A 19,261-nucleotide genomic window follows, 5' to 3' on the forward strand; every position below is an offset into this window, starting at 1 on the left:
AAATTTTAGAAGTTTCAATGCACCAGTTTGAAAATATGGATAATTACTCACTATGTATTTTTAGCATATTAGGAACTTAATACTGTACAGTGGTACCTCGGGTTACATACGCTTCAGGTTACAGACTCCACTAACCCAGAAATAGTGCTTCAGGTTAAGAACTTTGCTACAGGATGAGAACAGAAATTGTGCTCTGGTGGCGCGGCAACAGCAGGAGGCCCCATTAGCTAAAGTGGTGCTTCAGGTTAAGAACAATTTCAGGTTAAGAACGGACCTCCGGAACGAATTAAGTACTTAACCCGAGGTACCACTGTATATACATGCAGTTGAGGAGAAGATGGAATAAGGAGACTGTAAATTTGTTTAGTAGGCTAAGAATAAGGAGGTCTTATTAGGATACGATACAGCTTTCTGATTAACAAGACAGCGCTTGTCCACCATACAGTTATTCAATAATTATTCACACAGGTATGTGTGTGTGTGTATGTGTGTGTGTGTGTGCCTCATCTTTGTCTCTTTGGTAGCATTGGTAACTGAATTTCCTTTGGGGACGCCAGTTGGAACTAAAGGGAAACTGATATCCGGGAAGGGTCGTAGCTCAATGGAAGAGCATCTGCTTGGCATGCAGAAAGTCCCAAGTTTGAGCCCCAAGCATCTGCAGGTAGGGCAGGGACTAACTCACCCCAGAACCCCCAGAGAACCATCACCAGTCAGTTGGCAATACTCAGCGAAATGGACTAATAATCTGATTTGGTATGGCAGTCTCTTGTTTTCTTAAGACCCAAACAACTGACATGATCAGAAAGGAGCACTTTGTAAGGAATCATACAAACATATGTGTGCATGTATGTATGCTGATACGATTTGATACAGAGCACACTGGTGGATAGATCGAACAAGAATGCCAGGGTTTGAACAACTTCTACTGCGACTGCTATACTAGTCTGGGTTGGCAGGTGTTGAGGGCTATCCTGTGCATCCTCTCCTTCCTCTTCTGATGCTGCTGGTCTTGACTTAGTCTGTTTGCAGGCACCAGCAGCTGCAAGTGACTTTGGCAAGAAGCATTGGGAAGCTACAGGCCACCCCCAAATTTGGCTTGCATTATTGGAAGGTGAGGAGGTATCTAAATCCTGATTGTCAGGAGGATGAAGTGTCGAACATGGAAGAGGAGATGGTGGGAGACTTGAGGATGTAGAGAGGGACTTAAGGAGGCAGCAATGGATGAGGAGGAATAAGAAAACAAGGCCAAGGGGATTGGAGTAATTAGGAAAATGATGGGCTGTATCTCGAGGTAGAACGCATACTTTGAATCCCTGGCACCTCAAGTTAAAAGGACTGGGCAGTTAAAGGATTGGCATCTCCAGTTAAAAGGTGATGGCAAAGACCACAGCCCCAAACCCCAGAAAACTACTGTCAGTCAGAGTTGACAATCCTAAACTAGATTAATCAATCAGTTGACTGAATTGGGTTCATTTCTGTCACTTACACATATCTTTTCCTTAAAACTCCATTATTTTTTCTGTCTCAAAAACAAAACACTTTAGACCGTTTCATAAACCTGGTGTGGTGTCATCTTATTTTAACACCCTCACACTTAAGAGCTATAATACCACACTACTTTAAAAGGCTTCAGGAGGGCCTTGGGGGGAATTTGGAGGCTGATTAATAAGGGGCAGCCTTGTGGAAATAACTAACTTGTCTCATGGTAGCAGTTTTTTTCCAAAGCGGAAGAGTGGGCTGAGGAGAAGGAGATACTCTGTGTTAGCTAAGGACACTCTCCTACACATGGTACAGGCCCCAGGGAGGCTGGGGGTGGGGTGGGTAGCTGCTACAAGGAAGCATTGCACGGACTGACCCTCCATGAATGGCACTGGATGGAGCCGGTTGTTTCATTTTGATAATCCTTCCCCTGGCTCCTTCACTCGTATGAAATGGTTTTCACGTTATGAACTCCTTTTTTTTTTAATGGCCTGCATGATTGTAAAGCAAAGCATTTCCTTATGATAGCACATAAATGTTTTACAACGCTTTCATTTAAATTTAGCGTCTGCTTTAGAATGACAAATGAAACAAAAGGAAGCACCAACATAAAATATTGTTTTGACACCTTTGGAGCTGAGCAAGGAAATTATGGTACACCGAATACGTTTATCCTGCTCCAGCACATTTCAGTACCTTTCAGCAATCTTTTCTTTAGAACAAAGTCACACTGCAGTCGGCGTGTAAATAATGCATACAGGTAAAATATTATTATACCTGCACATTGATGTAAAATGCACTGTAACTGCAGGAAATATGGAACATCTGCCAAAACAAAAGAAATCCCTCATTTCCTCACTTCCCTCCAGTAAAAACAATGGTGTGTGTGTGTGTGTGTGTGTTTGCATGCTACCTGCAAAAGGCTATCAAATACAAAATACCACTGCATATCAAATGTTAAATAAGATTGTGTCTTAGTTATTCAATACTGCTAAATATTGACTGTTTAAATTTAGATTTGGAAATGAAGTATCACAATGTATCAAACGAGAATATCAAACGGAACTCAAGCAAATATACACCAGAGAAGATGGAATCTTTGGTCTTCCAGATGTTGTCAATTTCCCATTTGCTTTGACTGTCCCTATTATGGGAAGAGTCCTGCTGGATCAGATTTGAGGTCCACTTAGTTCAAATACAATAGCTGACACCCATTTAAATTCAAACTGCATTTTCTGAGCCAGGTTTGTTCCAGACCTGATAGTCATAGTTTCACAATGTGGATGACATGAGAAACTGATCAGTTAGTCCAGGAATTAATTGCAGCAAGGCTTTACACAATGGAAAAAAGACATACTAAACTTTCTATGGCAAAAGAAAAAACTGAGGATTAAATATAAATTATTAATAGATGAAAGGCAAAGAGGGGGGATTTGCTCTTCCGGATCTGAAACTCTACTATGAAGCAACTTGTTTAAGTTGGATGAAAGAATGGATTGAACTGAAGGATGTGAACATATTGGATTTAGAAGGGGCCAATTTGATTTATGGGTGGCATGCGTACCTATAGTATGAAAAAACCAAGGTTCACAAGGGATTTTTTAATCATGTGATTAGAAGTTTATATAAGGTCTGGATGAGACATAGATATCTTAGAAAGAAAAACTCCTGGTTGGATATCACCAGTAGAAGCAGTTGCAGTAAGGTTAAATATGGATAGGACTTGGGGAAAGTATAAAGATCTGCTTGAATATCAAGAAGGTAATATAAAATTAAGAGATAGGCAGGAGATTTCTAACTGGATACCTGACTGGTTTCACTATTTTAAAACAAAGGAGGTGTTTAAAAAAAGATAAAGAAGGCTCAGAATTTGAAAAAGGGATTTTGGGACCTAATAAAAATTAATTTCTAATTATATAAATTATTGTTAGAATGGGAGACTAAAGATGAACTTACAAAGGAGGCAATGATAAAAAGGGTCATTGACATTGGGCATAATATTGAAATCGAAATCGTTGAATGGGGAAAAATATGGAATTTTACACTGAACATTTCTGCATGCTATCAAATAAGAGAAAATATGCAAAAAATGCAATATAGATGGTATTTTAAACTGGTTAAATTGGCTAAAATGTATAAAAGAGGCTCAAAACTTTGTTGGAAATGCCTAGAAGTTGAGGGCTTCATTTATGGTGGAAATGCAACCGGGCAAAGGAATTATGGGAGATAGTGTACGAGTTTTTTTTAAAAAAACGAAATTCACAAATCCCAAGGAACTGGAAGCATTCCTTCTAGGCATGCTTAGGAATGAATTACCCAAAAAAGCCCACAAACTATTTCAATACGCAACAACAGCTGTGAGTATGGTATACGCAATATATTGGAAACAAAGAGATCCCAGGGAAAGAACAGTGGTTAAATAAATAAATTGAATATGCCAAGCTTGCAATGATGACATCTAAAATAAGAAACCAAGATGACAAATGGATGAGGAGTGAGTGGGAGTATTTAGGGGAATATTTACCAAAAAATAATAATAAATTGATCTCAAATATAAATTCCAGGTAGGGGGTACCTTATGACCAACAGTTGACAATATAAAGGTTATGAGAATGTGGAAAATAAGGTGAAGGAATTAATGCATATGCAACTAAGATTTGTAAAGAACTGTTATGGAACCCTGGGTGGGAAGTCCAAAATGACTGCTGTAAAAGAATGGAAAATGTTGCAATTGTAAAACTGAAAACTTAATAATAATAATAATAGCAAGGCAAGGCGGAGAAATGATGGCACATGCAGGTAGAAGGCTCATGCACATTCTCTGATGAAGTGTGTTATTTTTAGCAAGTATTACAATGCAGTGTGGCTGTAACAGGCATGTTTTATAAGATGGTTGACCATGCTATATGGACTCACCCATCATTTGACTTGCTTTGGACATGTGCAGGGACAGCGTCAGGTATGAAGGAATACTAGGAAAAGTTGCTTCGGTGGGCACCTCTTAGGTTGAGCTTGATGAGCTTACCTGTCCGTCTTACTGCAAGGGTGGGTGAGAGCTGCCATATAACATTTACACATGAATTAAATTTTTGTCTTGCCCTCCTCCTAAAGGGGCACATGGGAGGAAACCCTCAAATGATAAAACAGCTAAGAACAATTCCAACACAGAAACAGGCTGGGAAAGATCTGGATTGAAAAGGTTTGCTGGAAGAGGAAGGTCCTCAGTAGGACTAATGGGAGGGCAGAAATGATCTCCTGATAAGATCTCCACTGAAGGCCCTCTTCTGCCGAGTGCAGTGATCTGTATCTTGATTGATCGCAATGCCCCAAAGGGTCTTACCTAGTGTCATGCCAGGACATTGGGGATATGAAAAGGAAGGCTCACAGACCCAACTGTCCAATGTGGAGGGGCAGAGGTTAGTGCCGGTAGGCCCTGCTGGAGCAATTTGCCTAGGTTGCCAGGTGAAGATGTCAGACCTGTATCACTAGTGAAGAACCCCCTGTGACTGCTTGGAAAATCTGGCATGCACCTTCCCCTTAAGTTTGATGTTGGCAGTAATGGATATACACGTTGACACTCCTTGGCAAAACTCACCATGACCATTTTTATAACCCCAAAGTCAGAAAATGGAAGTTTCAATGTTTTTATTCAAAGCAGCTTCTCACAATGTATAAATACTGCATATTAACACACATGAAAAATACAACTTCTAAGGCACCCAGAAAAATGTGTTCATACACTAGTTTACAGGACCATTGACAAATATATTGTGTACAATTTGATCTAGACAGTCAATATTTGATAAATCAGAAGAAACTAGTACTGAACTAGCTTCCAAAATATTATTTACAACACTGTGGTTAAGGGGTGCCCTATACCCTCATATTTGTTATATACTGTGCACTCTCCTTCATCACAAATATTGGAAACTGTTCCCATCTTATTCTATGCTATTTGGACAACAAAATAACTTATGGGCCTAATCAGAAAATGTTTTAATTCCTTTGTGCAAGACACTCATTAGAAATCAAACAATCTTCACAGATTAAATTTGCAATTCTCCTTTTTTTTTTTTTTTTTTGGTTATTTGCTTTATCTCCAAAGTTTGGTAATAAGCCTTACCAATAGGCACTCCATCATTTACTGGCTATCTTTCATGTTCCAACATGTTAAAAGCAGATAGACCCACAATGGCTATCCTGCTCTTTTCTCTATCCCTGAAATGAATGATACAAAATGCATGTTGAAAGGGAATCAACAGACGAACCTTTGCTGTACAGATAAACTGCTTCGTTTTTTAACTTCATTCATTAGGATAATTGATAACTCTTTGGTCCTTATTTTTTTAATGGAAGATACATATATATTTATATATATTATTCCCTAGAAGTTAAAATCCTGTTGACAATGTCAGTGAATTAGCAATTGAATTCCCGTGTGGTATTTAAAGTAGTGGCAAAGAGATTTAAGTATGGCTTAAAAACATACAGTTAATTGGGTAGACAGAGATAACACATCCAGGAAACGGAGTACTTAGATGCACTACGATTAAGATTGTCTGTAAGTCCCTTATGTAAACTTCTTTAGTGCCTCCTAAAGAGAGTTGGCTTCAGTCAGATTTGACTTTTATAGACCCAGCCACCGAAAAAGAGAGAGCCTGAGATTGAGTAATGTGGCTGGGCGGACAGTATGCAGAGTTTATATCAAACAATACCCACACCAACACGCCTAACTATGTTGTTTGAAAGAAACAACCCGTATTAATCCATATCACAAGGAAAAAAATTAAGGCCTTGCATTCTAAATTTGCCAAATGTCTGAATGCTTCAACTGGGGGGGGGGGGGAGGAAATTTCTTCAGATCTAATTAGACGTGATGATGACACAACTCATTCCTTAGAAGGTAGGTTGTACTGAACACTTTCTCTGTGTGTTTCCTATCCTGAGAACCACCTCTCCCTAGCAACTTGCCCCTCTAGAGAGCTTATACCTGGTTTTAGAGTCTGGATAGGAGGAGGCAACTTGAGCGGAGGGGGGGAGTTTCAGTGGGGGGAAAGATGTGTGAAGAAAGGTGGACGGCATGAAGTTTTCCCCATCCTCTGTTTTTATATCTGCATGATGGCAACTATAACAGGAAGAGTAAATGTTCTACAACATGGGTCTGTTGCCATCACATCTAACTGGACCCTCCATCTTACTTATGCAGTTAACAACGTTTGATTCAACCTAGTGGTAAGGCTTATTCACAAATGCACTAAATTTACAAATTGTACCTTAAACTCTGTTATTTCAAGGTTGGGGAAAAAACAAAAGAAATAATAAAACAACACCCTGCCTGCATATATAAGTGTAAAAGTGTGTATTAGAATTCTAAGAGGAAAACAATTGGCACCAACCCCAGGATGCTTGAGATTAAAATAATGGTTAACCATTGTGGAAAAAGATTGCCTAAAACGCTTACCCTAATCTACCACGGAAATATAAAAGTTTATATTTTTGAAAATATATACTTATTAAAGTTGGACAGCTTATTCATTGAAACAGAAGGTTACCCAACTAAAGCCACACTTTATGTACAGCGAAAATGTACATGCAAGAGAAACACACAGAAATAAATTGTTTCATTTTACCATATCTACAAATGCAAAAACTGCCAATCCTTAAAGATTTGTACAAAACAATTTACATGAAATAATATAACATACTTAACAACAAATTTGCATGTATTTTTTAATTAAATATTGTGAATATTCATAAAAGTATTCGGTCTAATATATACAGTATACCTATACAGCTGAATACACAGTGACAATAGAAAGAGAAAACAAAATAAGGAAGTGTATTAAAAAATAATCGCTGCCCATTTTTCTTTAAAAAATTAAATGGAAATTAAATTAACCACCTAAACATGATTCTTTTTTTTTTAAAGCTTTAGAGCTTTCAGAGTTAATTTTTATGAAGAAATGGTACTCAGTTTTGTTCAGCTATTAATTTGCCAAGGCAAATGAGACAGTTTTGAAAATGCTGTTGAAGAAACAATGTTGAAAAATCAAATACATTAAGAAAAACTGCTGTTCAAAAACCAAAATGTCGCACTCCCAAGAGTCTACACAGAGCAATAATTTTCCCATGCTGCAAGGACTTTCCACTGGTTCATTAAAATGTCTAACACATCATTTGGGGTTGCACCACTTGTTTAGAGACATGAAAGCATGTTTTTGAAAGATGTTTCCCCATATATTTCAATACAATTATTTGCCCTGCAAGTGTACATTCAAGGGTATGACTCCAGTTCACACGTTGACTCTAAGGAAGTCAACTGGACGAAAATGATTCGTGGGTTTGTTAAGACGGTTCACGGCTGAGAATAAGGGAGGCATCAGCCCTTGACTGAGGAATGCGGCCTTGGCTTCTGACACTTGTGGGTAACAAGCATTCCACAAGCCACCTTGAATATTACTTTCCAAAAATATTTAGACAAATCTGAACAGAAGCCAGACTCTGCATTGATTTGTAAGCAGATCCCCGTGGATGTGCTCTAACTAGAAGGTGGAGCTTTGCCAAATATGAAGCAAAAAACGGAACAAAATAAAAAAAATCCAAGCCCAGTAGTCTAATTTGGAACCTCTGAAAAGTAGAAAGAAATGGAAAGTGTGTTCTACTTAATCTTGAAAGGGCAGCAAAATAGACAGACAGACAGACAGACAGACAGACAGATAGATAGGGAAAGTCGTAGAAGCCAATCTCTGTATTCCATGAAATCTGAGAGATAAAGTGAACCCTCAGTCTGTTCCCAGGATTCCTTTTTTTTCTTTTTTGCAATCTTAAGAGAACAATAATTTTTTAGAGTAGTCGGAAGATGCAGAGCCGCCATACAAAGCACTAGAACAGCCCACACCTTTTATCTTGATTGGACTTGCCAGCTTCTTTGCTTAATCTGAAGAACGCATTCCTTCTGGTATTTTTCCAGAGACTTCAAACACATAATAAACTGATGCAAAATGGAAGAATCTATTCATTATGGTCACATTCTAATAGTAAATGACCATAGACTGTCCTGAGGGAAACCTGTGGAGAGTCTGGCCACCGAGGGCTGGAGAATGAAAGAAGTATGAAAGCCTTTCCCCGTCTAATTCATGATCCTCTAGCAGCTTCTTGCTGGCCTCTCTCAACGTTCTCCAAAATATACTACATCACATCTGAGGAAGGAGGCTCATGAAGGTAAGGTTCTAAGTTTCATAGCACAAAGGAATGCTTAATCCTTTGTTGGCACCACAAGTTAGGCACCATTCACCCTGTTATTAATGTTGAGCTAATAAGAAAAAAGTAAACATATTAGCTTTTCTTTTAAATGTAGCACCTGCTACCTATGCCTCAAGTTGTCAGGAGACTTGTGTAAAACTCACAGCTTCGGCATTTGATTGGTTTTCTTAAGGTATCTAAAATGATGTCTACTCTCTGCTGCTTTTTAATGCCCTACAGCACTCCTGCTTTATCTTGTTTTTATTGTACGCACAGCTCAATTCGTTTACTGTAAACCACAGAGCTTGTGTACTCGTGCAAAACAGTTGTCCAATCCGGGGAAATCTGAAAATGATAATTATATATTAACTAGACGAACAATCAAATGTGTATGTATGTGCGCGCGCGCACACACACACACACACACACACACACACAGAGCAAGACACAAATAAATAAATTAAATAAATTCACTAACAGAGCGGGGAAAACACAAATCCAAGTAGGTTCTTTTTCTTTTCTCCAAAATATTTTTTTTTACATCATACATATAAATTATACTCTCCCCTTTTAAATTTTTTCCATGGTTATTCTTTCAACGAACAAAACAAAATTATTAAAATATTTCTAAAGTGGGCCCTGAAAGCGTGGCTTTGGCCCAAATTCTAAATTGAGCCACTTAGGTCAACGCAAAGATAAGTTGCTTACAGTAGCAAGAATAAATTAAATTTTAAAAAAGAGACAACAATTGATTTTTGCAGTATGCCTTGATGGGGTACACTCGTGCTTTCTAGCACATGCAATGTACACTTCTCTCTAGGCAAGTGTACACTGAGATGCAGTTCTTAATACATCTGTCTCTTCCTTTGTCGAACAATAATCAAACCTGCTAGGAACAGCCACTGAACTTCTCTATTTAACTCACAAGGAAACTGACACAACCATAGGTATGTTAGATACACTATCACAAATTCCTCTGAAGGATTTGCTGGGTCTGGGTTTGATTTTTATATGATTTTCTCAAACCCTGGTGACGCCTGAAATCGCTTTACTCTTGGAACATTCTTCCTCCCTGCTCTTTCAGAGTTGCGCAAGGATGTCAGACTTCGTATATTTTGTCTTGCAGATAACTGAACAATGAATCTAGTCCTTTGGAAGAACTCCAGAGCTGTTTTAACATCTGACATTCTTTCTCATTCACATCTTCGAGGCCAGATTTAAGGAAGCTCCGGACCAGGCATTTAGATTCTTCCAGTACCTAAGAAAAGAAATTGTTAAGAAGCCCATTTCATCATTTCAATTTATTCACTCTTTGGAAACATCAGCTGGCCCAGAACGCAGCTGCAAAAGTGTTAGTAGGTGCTCCTGAGGTAGAAACTCTGTAAAACCCATTATGAGTGAGGCCAGTGTCACTACACAAGAGGACGGCCAGATTAGAAGTTTAGGAGGAACCAAACATCTGAATGTTAGTGAAACAAACAACTCCAGAGAAGAGGCAAAGAAGGTTCTAAATCTAACACATTCATTTTCTAAGTACTGTAGTTGGATGGTGGGATAATGGGGTGACAAGAGATGGTTGGAGAAAGGATGAAACAGCTAAGATGATGCCTTTTTTCCTATACATCTTGGAAGGTCTCTGGACTCTGACCAGAAGGTGAGACCCTTATCTGTGTCTCACCTATGGGGGAAGAATGTCTGGATGGGACAAGAGAAAAGGTCTTCTCAGTGGCTAAAGCCAGATTATGGAGCACATGGCTCCATGATGTGCAGTTGGCCTCTTTATGCAACGTTTCCCACCAGTTACTGAATTACTTTTTGTTCTGTTCTGGCAGACTTTTATTTTATGTGCTAGACCAGCAGTAGGGAGTCTCAGGCCTCAGGGTAGAATGTGGCCCTCAAAGCCTATCTATCTGGCCCTCAGATCTCTCTCCATGCCACAACCCTCACTAGGTACTCTGTACCTTCTCCATGTGCTGTTTATTGGATGCAGTGTGTCCTTGAAACGCAATAATGCCTGGATGGAGAGATGTATGTGTAGAAGCCTCTGCCTTTTGTTGGGGGTGGAATGTAGCCTAAGATATCAAAGTAAGAGGCACACCTGTTGCTCTGCCCAATTTCTGCCTCTGGTCCCAGCCAGTTTTGGCATGTGGCCCCTGGAAGGTTGCTCATTGCTCATTGAGCACTGTAACCTTCGCTCGTGACTCTCCGCCTGACCACTCTTTCTTCTTCTGTTACAGTGGGGATGGGAGCTTTTTTATTCTGAAGGCCATGCTCCCCTCATGGGCAGCCTTCTGGGGCTGCAGGCCAGCCATGGGTGGAGCCCGAGAAAAAAAGTGAGTAGAGCTGTGAGGATGATATACAGTGGTACCTCGGGTTAAGAACTTAATTCGTTCTTGAGGTCCGTTCTTAACCTGAAACTGTTCTTAACCTGAGGTACCACTTTACCTAATGGGGCCTCCTGCTGCCGCCGTGTGATTTCTGTTCTCATCCTGAAGCAAAGTTCTTAACCCGAGGTACTATTTCTGGGTTAGTGGAGTCTGTAACCTGAAGCGTATGTAACCCGAGGTACCACTGTACCTTTGTACAACAGGTTGCCTTCCTGCCATGCAAAGCCAGACATTTCTACACATGTACACACATTCCTCTACCCAGGCAAGTGAGGGGTAGCCTCAGTTGCCTCAGGTGGCAGGCTTGGGGCAGCTGGGAGGGGTGGCAAATCTGGGCCGGACTTTTCCTGTGCTTTCTGCCCACAGTCACTGCCTGGGAAGAGTGAGGCTGCCACTGCCTGCTCCTTTCCGACCTCCTTTTTTGCTTCTCTTGTTGCCTTCGGTGCGCTGGGGCTTCCCCAGGCTGCCCCCAGTTGCCTCAGGAGGCGGCGGCAGCAGAGACAGTGGTGGCAGAGCACCATTTTCTGTTTTGCCTCAAGTGGCAAAATGTCTTGGGCCGGCCCTTGTCCTGAGGGTCAGAAATACAGGCCTGACACTCCCCACCCTTGTTTTACAGGCTTCCTTATGTGCATGGCTACGTTTCATCATCTTATGAAATCAGAAACAAGGATAACAATGGAAACAACAATGGGGAATGCAGGATCCGGCTGGGGGCATTGTCAGATCAATTTATGTGCTTATCGGCACAATCCGCGAGAGCTTCAGTGCCTTTTCAGTTTGTGCTTCTTTTGTGGTTCTCATGCCACATGAGATGTTATCTGCAATTCATTTAATTAAAAGTGTCTCCAAACCTTTCCTCTGAAACAAGTACCTGCTCTGTCTTTGCTGGAGAAGTGTGTGGCAGAGCTACAATCTTTTATTATAAAAGGTGAGAAAAATATTCTATTTTTCTTTGGGTAGAAAATCAGATCCCACACATGACACGTTATTCAAAAATCAGGACTACTCTTGAAGAACTTTTGCTGAGCATATGTAGTCTGTGCAAATGTAGTGTGTGCAAATGAACGATGTCCTCTCTGAGAAACTGGGTCTGCAGCAGAAGCTCATAGCCTTGACTGGCTAGTGCCTGTGACACCATGAGCCCCACAATGTTTCCATAAGCAGCACTGGGCTACATAGGATAATGGTCTGGCTCATTATAAGGTAGATTTAGGTATCCAAATTATAAAAAGCAAGCTTAGCAAAGATGATTCTCAGAAGGATCTGGTTGGCACCTGTTGGAAACAGGATGGAGGAACAAATGGTTTTTTTGTTCGGATGAAGTTGGGTTTGTCATATGTTTGCCAGACAACATGGAAAAATGTTCCCTGCTCCAGGGGTGGAGAAGAAATTTGCAGGGGAAAACTGGTGGGCAGAAGGGAGAGTGCTTAACACTACTCCTATCCACCAGTTCACCCATCTATTTACCAACCCAAACTTACTCCTGGACTTAAGAGTCCACCCATAAGCTCCCCAAATTTCTCTTTTTGGCCCTTGAGGATCTCCCCATGCCACCCACCCACTCAAGCAACGCCCGTCACCCACCCTGCTTCACACCCTCTCCTTTTGTCTGGCTGAACGTGTCTTTGAACTCTGATAATGCCTCTTTGCTTGCCTGGATTGAGAAAAGAGAGAGGAATGTCTGTAGAAACTAGCCTATTGTACAAAGCTCAAATTTACACTTCTTGCTCTGCCCACTTTTGCCCTTGCCTTCCCCCACCAATGACGTGTCCCCGCCCCCCAATCACATAAAAGATAATGCAGTCCTTAGACAAACATGGCTCCCCATCCCTGAATAAAATGTCCCAGGTAAAGGATTATGCATCCTTGCCAACTTTCCCTAAAAAGCCCCCCAAGATTGCAGCAATAAGAATAAAAAAATATTTTTATGGAGCTTTTTAGAGTCCTCAAAGCACTGCATATTAATTACGTTGTTGTTGTTATTATTATTATTATTATTATTATAATTATTATTTATATACTGCCCCTCACATGAAGAACACAGGGTGGTTTACAGTATATTAAATTATTGTTGTTGTTATTATTATTATTATTATTATTATTATTATTATTATTACTACTACTACTACTACTACTATTGTTATTATTATTATTCCCAACAATCCTGATTACTGGAAGTTTCTGGAAGAGATGAGATTAGCTTTTAAAGTAAATACATAAAAGAAGTCTTAACTATTCCTTTCAGGCCGAGAAATAGAGCAAGCCAGGTAGCACCTAAGGATATTGTACTGATACGAAATTACTTTAAAAAATGTATAATCTCCTGTTAAATGGGGAAACGCTGGATGAAATGGTAAAGTCAGCACAAATAAAGTGGGCTCAGGATTTAGGTCATAATATACAATTGGAAGATTGGGAAAAGATGTGGAAAGTGAATTTAAAAATTACAGATTTTATCTTATTGAAAGAGAATTATATGAAAATGATGTAAAGATGGTATATTACACCAGAGAAAGTGGCAAAATGTATAAAAAGGGATCTAAAACCTGTTGGAAATGTAAAGAAAAAAGATGGTACATTTTATCATATGTGGTGGGAATGCAAAAGGGTTAGAAATTATAGGGAAATGATATATAATGAATTGAAAAAAATGTTTAAAAAGACTTTTGTTAAGAAACCAGAAGCATTCCTCCTAGGAATTTTAGATCAAGATTTAAAAAAATAATAATTGGAAATTATTTATGTAGGCAACAACAGTGGCAAGAATTATATTAGCACAAGCTTGGAAGACAGAAGAAATACCAACGAAAGAACAATGGAAAGGGAAACTTATGGAATACGCAGAACTGGCAAAATTAACAGATAAATTACATGAAAAGGATAACAAAGACTTTAACAGAGAATGGGAACCATTTATAGCATATATAAAGAAGCAACATAAAGAATTGGACTCACTGGCAGGGTTTGAATAAACAAAAACAACTGTATATAACAAAAAGTAAGATTATATGTATGGGGGAAATTTTGGGAAACAACACACAGGTTAAGTAAAATGGAAATAAAACAAAACGGGAATATGAGGGAAGTCAGGGGAGGTAGGGGGGAAATATGGGAAATTGTTAGAGAAATATTGTTAGAGGATATATATATATATATATATATATATATATATATAAAGGTTATTGTAGCTGATGCTTTTATACAAACGGGCAAACCTATTAGTTTCGGTTTCTTATATTTCCAAGCTTAAATCCATGTCTCCACACTCCTATATCAGTTTGTGAGTTTCGTTTCCAAAAATGAACATGGTCATGCCTTAGCCAATCCCAGCGACTGCCCGTTTCTTACCACTGCACTGCAGGATGCCATTTCCTTCACCCTCAACATCACTTCTTGCCCGAATGTTGTGGGCCAGAAAACCTGGGAGACAAGTCCTCTGCTGCAGGCTTCTTGTGCCGTTAGCTTCCTTCCACAGAACAACATTTCATTTGCCTGCAAACAAACATATCTGAGTCAAGACGCTGAAATGTGTGTGTAGAGCCTCCTCGGCCTTCTGCATGGCTGGAATGTAGCCTCTGGTACAAAGGTAAGAGTCACAGGTCTTGCTCCACCCACTTTTGCCTCAGCCCCTCAGCCAACACTGGCATGTGGCCCCCAGAAGTTTGGCTAGGAGGGGATGCTGCCCTCAGGCTGAAAAACGTAAGGACTTGGTTTGCATTAAGTGAGTTAAAGCCATAAAGGTATGGGATTCAGGGGAAGAAATAGCAAACAACATTGCACTTATGGTTGAATGAGGATTTGTCCCAACAGAAGAGAAACTCTGGATTCAGCTCACTTTCCTTGTGCAATCCTCTTCCGTTAAGTCAGAAGCGGTCTCTCTATGAGGTGATAATGAGGCTTTGTGCCTGCAGAAGGGCACTTTTAGATCCAAGCCATTTGCCTGGATTTGGACCACCAGAATCATCCAGGAAGCAGACTTACCAGAGCGACACCCAGTATCTGTGGGAACGTGTACGAAGAGCAGCCGGCTGGAGTGAGGCGAATAGTTGCATAAGGTGTCTGAAACCAGGCCTTTTCGCTCGCCCAGACGATGTCGCAGAGTGGCAAAATGGAAGCCCCCAAGCCGAGAGCAGGTCCATTGATCGCAACCACGATTGGCTTCTTAAACTGGATAAAAGCTTTGACAAAATCCCTGCAGTTTTAGAGAAGGAGGAGAACTGTTATTAATCACATTCCAAAAAATGTCAATCATCCCATCGGGAAATTACCGGAAATTGCTGGCAATTCTGAGAACACTTTTTAGTGCAGAACCTCTGTTATTTTGCATTTTTGTTCCCTTTTCTGCATGCTGTGCCCTGCTTGGAAACCTTCTGTGTTAATGTACGTGTAATATATATATGATTACAATATATAGTGATGCAATAAAAGGAAACAAACTTGAGAATGACCTTGCTGACCTTTGGCAAGGGAGCCAGGTAACTTAAGAGAACCTCACAAATAAAGCCCATTGGAGACAGCCACTCCCTATCACTGATGCCTATTCCCTCTGAAAATGGATTCACCTTTGCAACCTATAGGAGCACAGGAAGCTACCTTATAATGGGTCTGGCCATTGATCCATCTGGCTCAGAACTGTCCATGCCGACAGATAGTGGCTCCCCAAGGTTTCAGGCAGGAGCTTTCCCCAGCCCTACCTGGAGATGCCACAGACTGAATCTGGAACCTCCTGTGTGCAAAGCAGATGTGCTAACCGCTGATCTATAGCTCCCCGGAGCAGCAAGTACACCTAAGAAGTTGGCTTATACTGGGACACACCCTTGATCCATCTAACTCAGCATTGTTTTTACTGATTCACCTTCAACATGCCAAGCAGATGCCCTGCCTGCTGGACTGCAGCCCTTCCCCACCCATCTTGGCTTGGGGTGGTTTCCTGATGCCTATGGAGGGTGGAGAAAGGCATCCTTCAGCTGCAATGTGAGCCCTACACATCTGTCCGGCTTTGCCACTTGAACAAGTGGTGCACACATGCCAGTGAAGTCAGTGCTGGCTCAGCTGTCACTCTCCTTCAAACAGGTGACTGCCTGCCTTTAATTTGTAAAATGTTGCATGGGCATTTAACTCACTGTTAGGGATTCTTTAGTTGCGATTCCTGCATAGATGAACCTTGGGGTCCCTCTCAACTCTACAGTGCTTTGATTCTATGATTCTATGCCTTAAAAGGTAAAGGTAAAGGGACCACTGACCATTAGGTCCAGTCGTGGCCAACTCTGGGGTTGCGCACTCATCTCGCTCTATAGGCCGAGGGAGTCGGCGTTTGTCCGCAGACAGCTTCCGGGTCATGTGGCCAGCATGACTAAGCTGCTTCTGGTGAACCAGAGCAGAACACGGAGACACCGTTTACCTTCCCGCTGGAGCGGTCCCTATTTATCTACTTGCACTTTGACGTGCTTTCAAACTGCTAGGTTGGCAGGAGCAGGGACCGAGAAATGGGAGCTCACCCCGTTGTGGGGATTTGAACCGCCGACCTTCTAATCAGCAAGTCCTAGGCTCTGTGGTTTAACCCACAGCACCGCCCGCGTCCCAATGCCTTAAAAGAGAAACACCCAAATATTCTTTAAAACAGATGATCCTGAGATACGTGGATGTGATGGCTTTGTGATGGGGAACCTCAGGTTCAGGGGGTCCAAATGCAACCCCCATGACTCTCCTCAGGCTGTCCTCTCCTCTGAGCCACATCCCTCAGCAGCGATGTTGTGCACTCTCCTGGCAAGGTTCCTTCCTGGCTGGAATGTATTCCTGAACTCTTATCATGCTTCTTGCTTATCTAGACAGGAGGATAGAGAGGGATGGGCTTGCATGTGAAGAAACTAATTTGCTGTACCAAAGGCCAAATTCTGTTCACTTTTGCCTCTAACCCATGGCATGTGGCCCCTGAAAGGTTTCTCAGAAAGGAATGTGGCCCTTGAGATGAGCAAAGCTTCCCACCCCTGCTTTATGACGCTGTAGCCTCCTGAAACTTTAAAATGCCTGTGCAACTTCTGAAATCACCCCTGATTTGAGTGGCAATTTCTTTTGCAATTTTTTGGGTACACTACAAACTAAGTTTTTTCAAGCACATTGGAAGATACCTTATACTGAGTCCATGTAGCTCAGTATTGTCTATTCTGACAAGCAGCAACTGTCTGGGATTTCAGGTAGGAGCCCTAGCCAGTCCTACCTGGAGCGGTCAGAGGTTGGAGCTGGGACCTTTTGCATGCAAAGCATGTCCTCTGCCCCTGAGCTACAGACCTTCCCAAACGAAACACCGAGCCAGAAATATAATTGGCACAAATGGGTCATGATTGCATGGGCACTAATTGGCAACAGTTTGGGATCGGGCTCCAAACAGGAAGGAGCATGTTTGGCAATGGATTTAAGGAATGTGCTTCACACTAGGCAGATTTCTATTTAAAATAATATGACACTTATTAAAGGAAGGCCACATTTTAGCACTGGTAGTCCATTTACATGTAAATGAGGTCATTTTACTTCTAAGGAAAAGAGCAGAACACCACCTTTGTTAGGCTCAGCCATATTGCACAATCCTGTTTTATTTTTTTTTATTTTTTTTTAATCATATTTATTAAAATTTCCAATAATAACAGAATAAAGAAGATAGAAAAGATAAAGAAAAAAAAGAAAGAAAGAAAAGAGACCAATTTTAAACCCTTATTTTCATAACCTTCTTTCTGGGACTCCCTCCTTCCCCTCCCGACTGTATTCCCCTTTCCCTACGTTGGTTCCACAAGTTCTCATTCCCAATTTAACCTAATATGTTATGCCTAATAGCCAATTTAAATTACAATCTTAACATCACTCCTCACCTTTAACAAAATAGAACAAAAATTTTTTTCCCCAAAATCTACCCCGTTTCCTTCCACGAATTCCCCCTTTTCTTTTTTTTTCCAAAACTTGTTAAATCAAAATACCAAAGTTATATATAAAAAAAAAATTTAAAAGATAGAAAATAGAAGAAGGTTCCAGAAGTTGATTACATAGCCTTTGGATTCTAGAATTCCCCCTCCCTTCCCCGGTTTAGATTCCCTATGTCCATCAGTCTGTATGTTGTCAGCCTGGAGGTCTCAAGTCCACAGCCAAACTTTCTCAATTTCATCTTGCCGGTTTTCTTTAAATTTACTTGTTTTGATAATGTTTAATTTCAAAAGTCCAGTCTAATCGAGGCCTTTAATTTCCCTTGATCATTGTTACTCCTCCCATTGTTCTTGCCGTGGCGTAGTTGGTCCTTTACTCTTTTGTTTCTTACTTTCTCAGGTTTCTGTCTTGTTCAGCTGCAAAACCATTCTTATTCTGAAATCTAGTATCTCTACAGAGGTTTGTTATTCAGGAGCTTACTTAAATAGAAAGATTCTATTGTGTTGTCACCTCTGTAGACAAAACAAATATTTCAGTTTTGCTACTTTCCCAGGAGCTAAGACCAGTAGTACACATCCCAGAGTAGTTTTCCATATACGCCGCTTGTAATGTCCCAAAGCCCCTCTAGAGGGATTGCAATAACTTTGTGTCCTCTCATCCAAAAGTCAAATTGTTGTTTCTTTTTCCACCCGACATTTTGTATCCATATTTATATCCAATTGTATCAAAATTAACCAGCAAAATACTTGTAGCAAAGTCCTCTTTATATTCTCAAGATTTGACAGCTACTTTGACAGCTGTCAAACTCTCCATCTCTCTCCGCCAGGTTCTCTGAATCGCCCCGGTTCCCGGGGGGGGGGTTGCCTTTTCCCTCTCACCCTCGACTCTCCTCCAGCACAATTCTTGTAATGATTCCATCGTGGAATTTGGTATTTTTAGTCAGCAATAAACTTCTGAATTGATCTTGGTTTCTCAGTCCTTGTTTTAGCATATTTACAATCAGGGAGGGGACTGACTTCCTTTTTAGATCCCCCCCGCTCGTGCCGAATCCGAAAAAAAAAAATTCCTTTTTTTTTTTCCTCCTTTTGTACCCGGTTACCCAATTACTCACGGGTTTTTGTTAAATGTCCGAATTTCAAATGGAAGAAGCCAGCGCTCTCCGACGAATGGCATGCGGCTGCACTCGGCAGGGGAAGCGATAGACTCAAAGTACCACGCCACTCCCAGGCACCCGATCCGTA

At 40.8% G+C, this 19,261-nt stretch overlaps 1 protein-coding gene and 1 long non-coding RNA gene across 2 annotated transcripts in view; both read right to left on the reverse strand.

Annotated features, from left to right (window-relative positions):
• Positions 1–5,109: 5,109 nt before the first annotated feature.
• CDYL2 (chromodomain Y like 2) overlaps positions 5,110–19,261 on the reverse strand; it is a 75,961-nt gene continuing 61,809 nt past the window's right edge. The window contains exons 5-7 of the mRNA XM_081016405.1: positions 15,090–15,300; positions 14,457–14,600; positions 5,110–9,979 (exon numbers count right to left, since the gene is read on the reverse strand). Of these exons, the coding sequence (XP_080872531.1) occupies positions 9,821–9,979; positions 14,457–14,600; positions 15,090–15,300 (514 nt within the window). The 3' untranslated portion in view covers positions 5,110–9,820. The remainder of the gene's footprint in view (positions 9,980–14,456; positions 14,601–15,089; positions 15,301–19,261) is intronic.
• LOC308482927 lies at positions 10,859–11,422 on the reverse strand. Its single transcript, XR_013989509.1, has 2 exons — positions 11,307–11,422; positions 10,859–11,089 (listed from the first exon to the last, which is right to left on the reverse strand). It is a non-coding gene; the product is annotated as an uncharacterized lncRNA (long non-coding RNA).

Source organism: Podarcis pityusensis, assembly GCF_964106645.2.
Source record: "Podarcis pityusensis genome assembly, chromosome: 8".
In the NCBI taxonomy this organism is placed as follows: Eukaryota; Metazoa; Chordata; class Lepidosauria; order Squamata; family Lacertidae; genus Podarcis; species Podarcis pityusensis.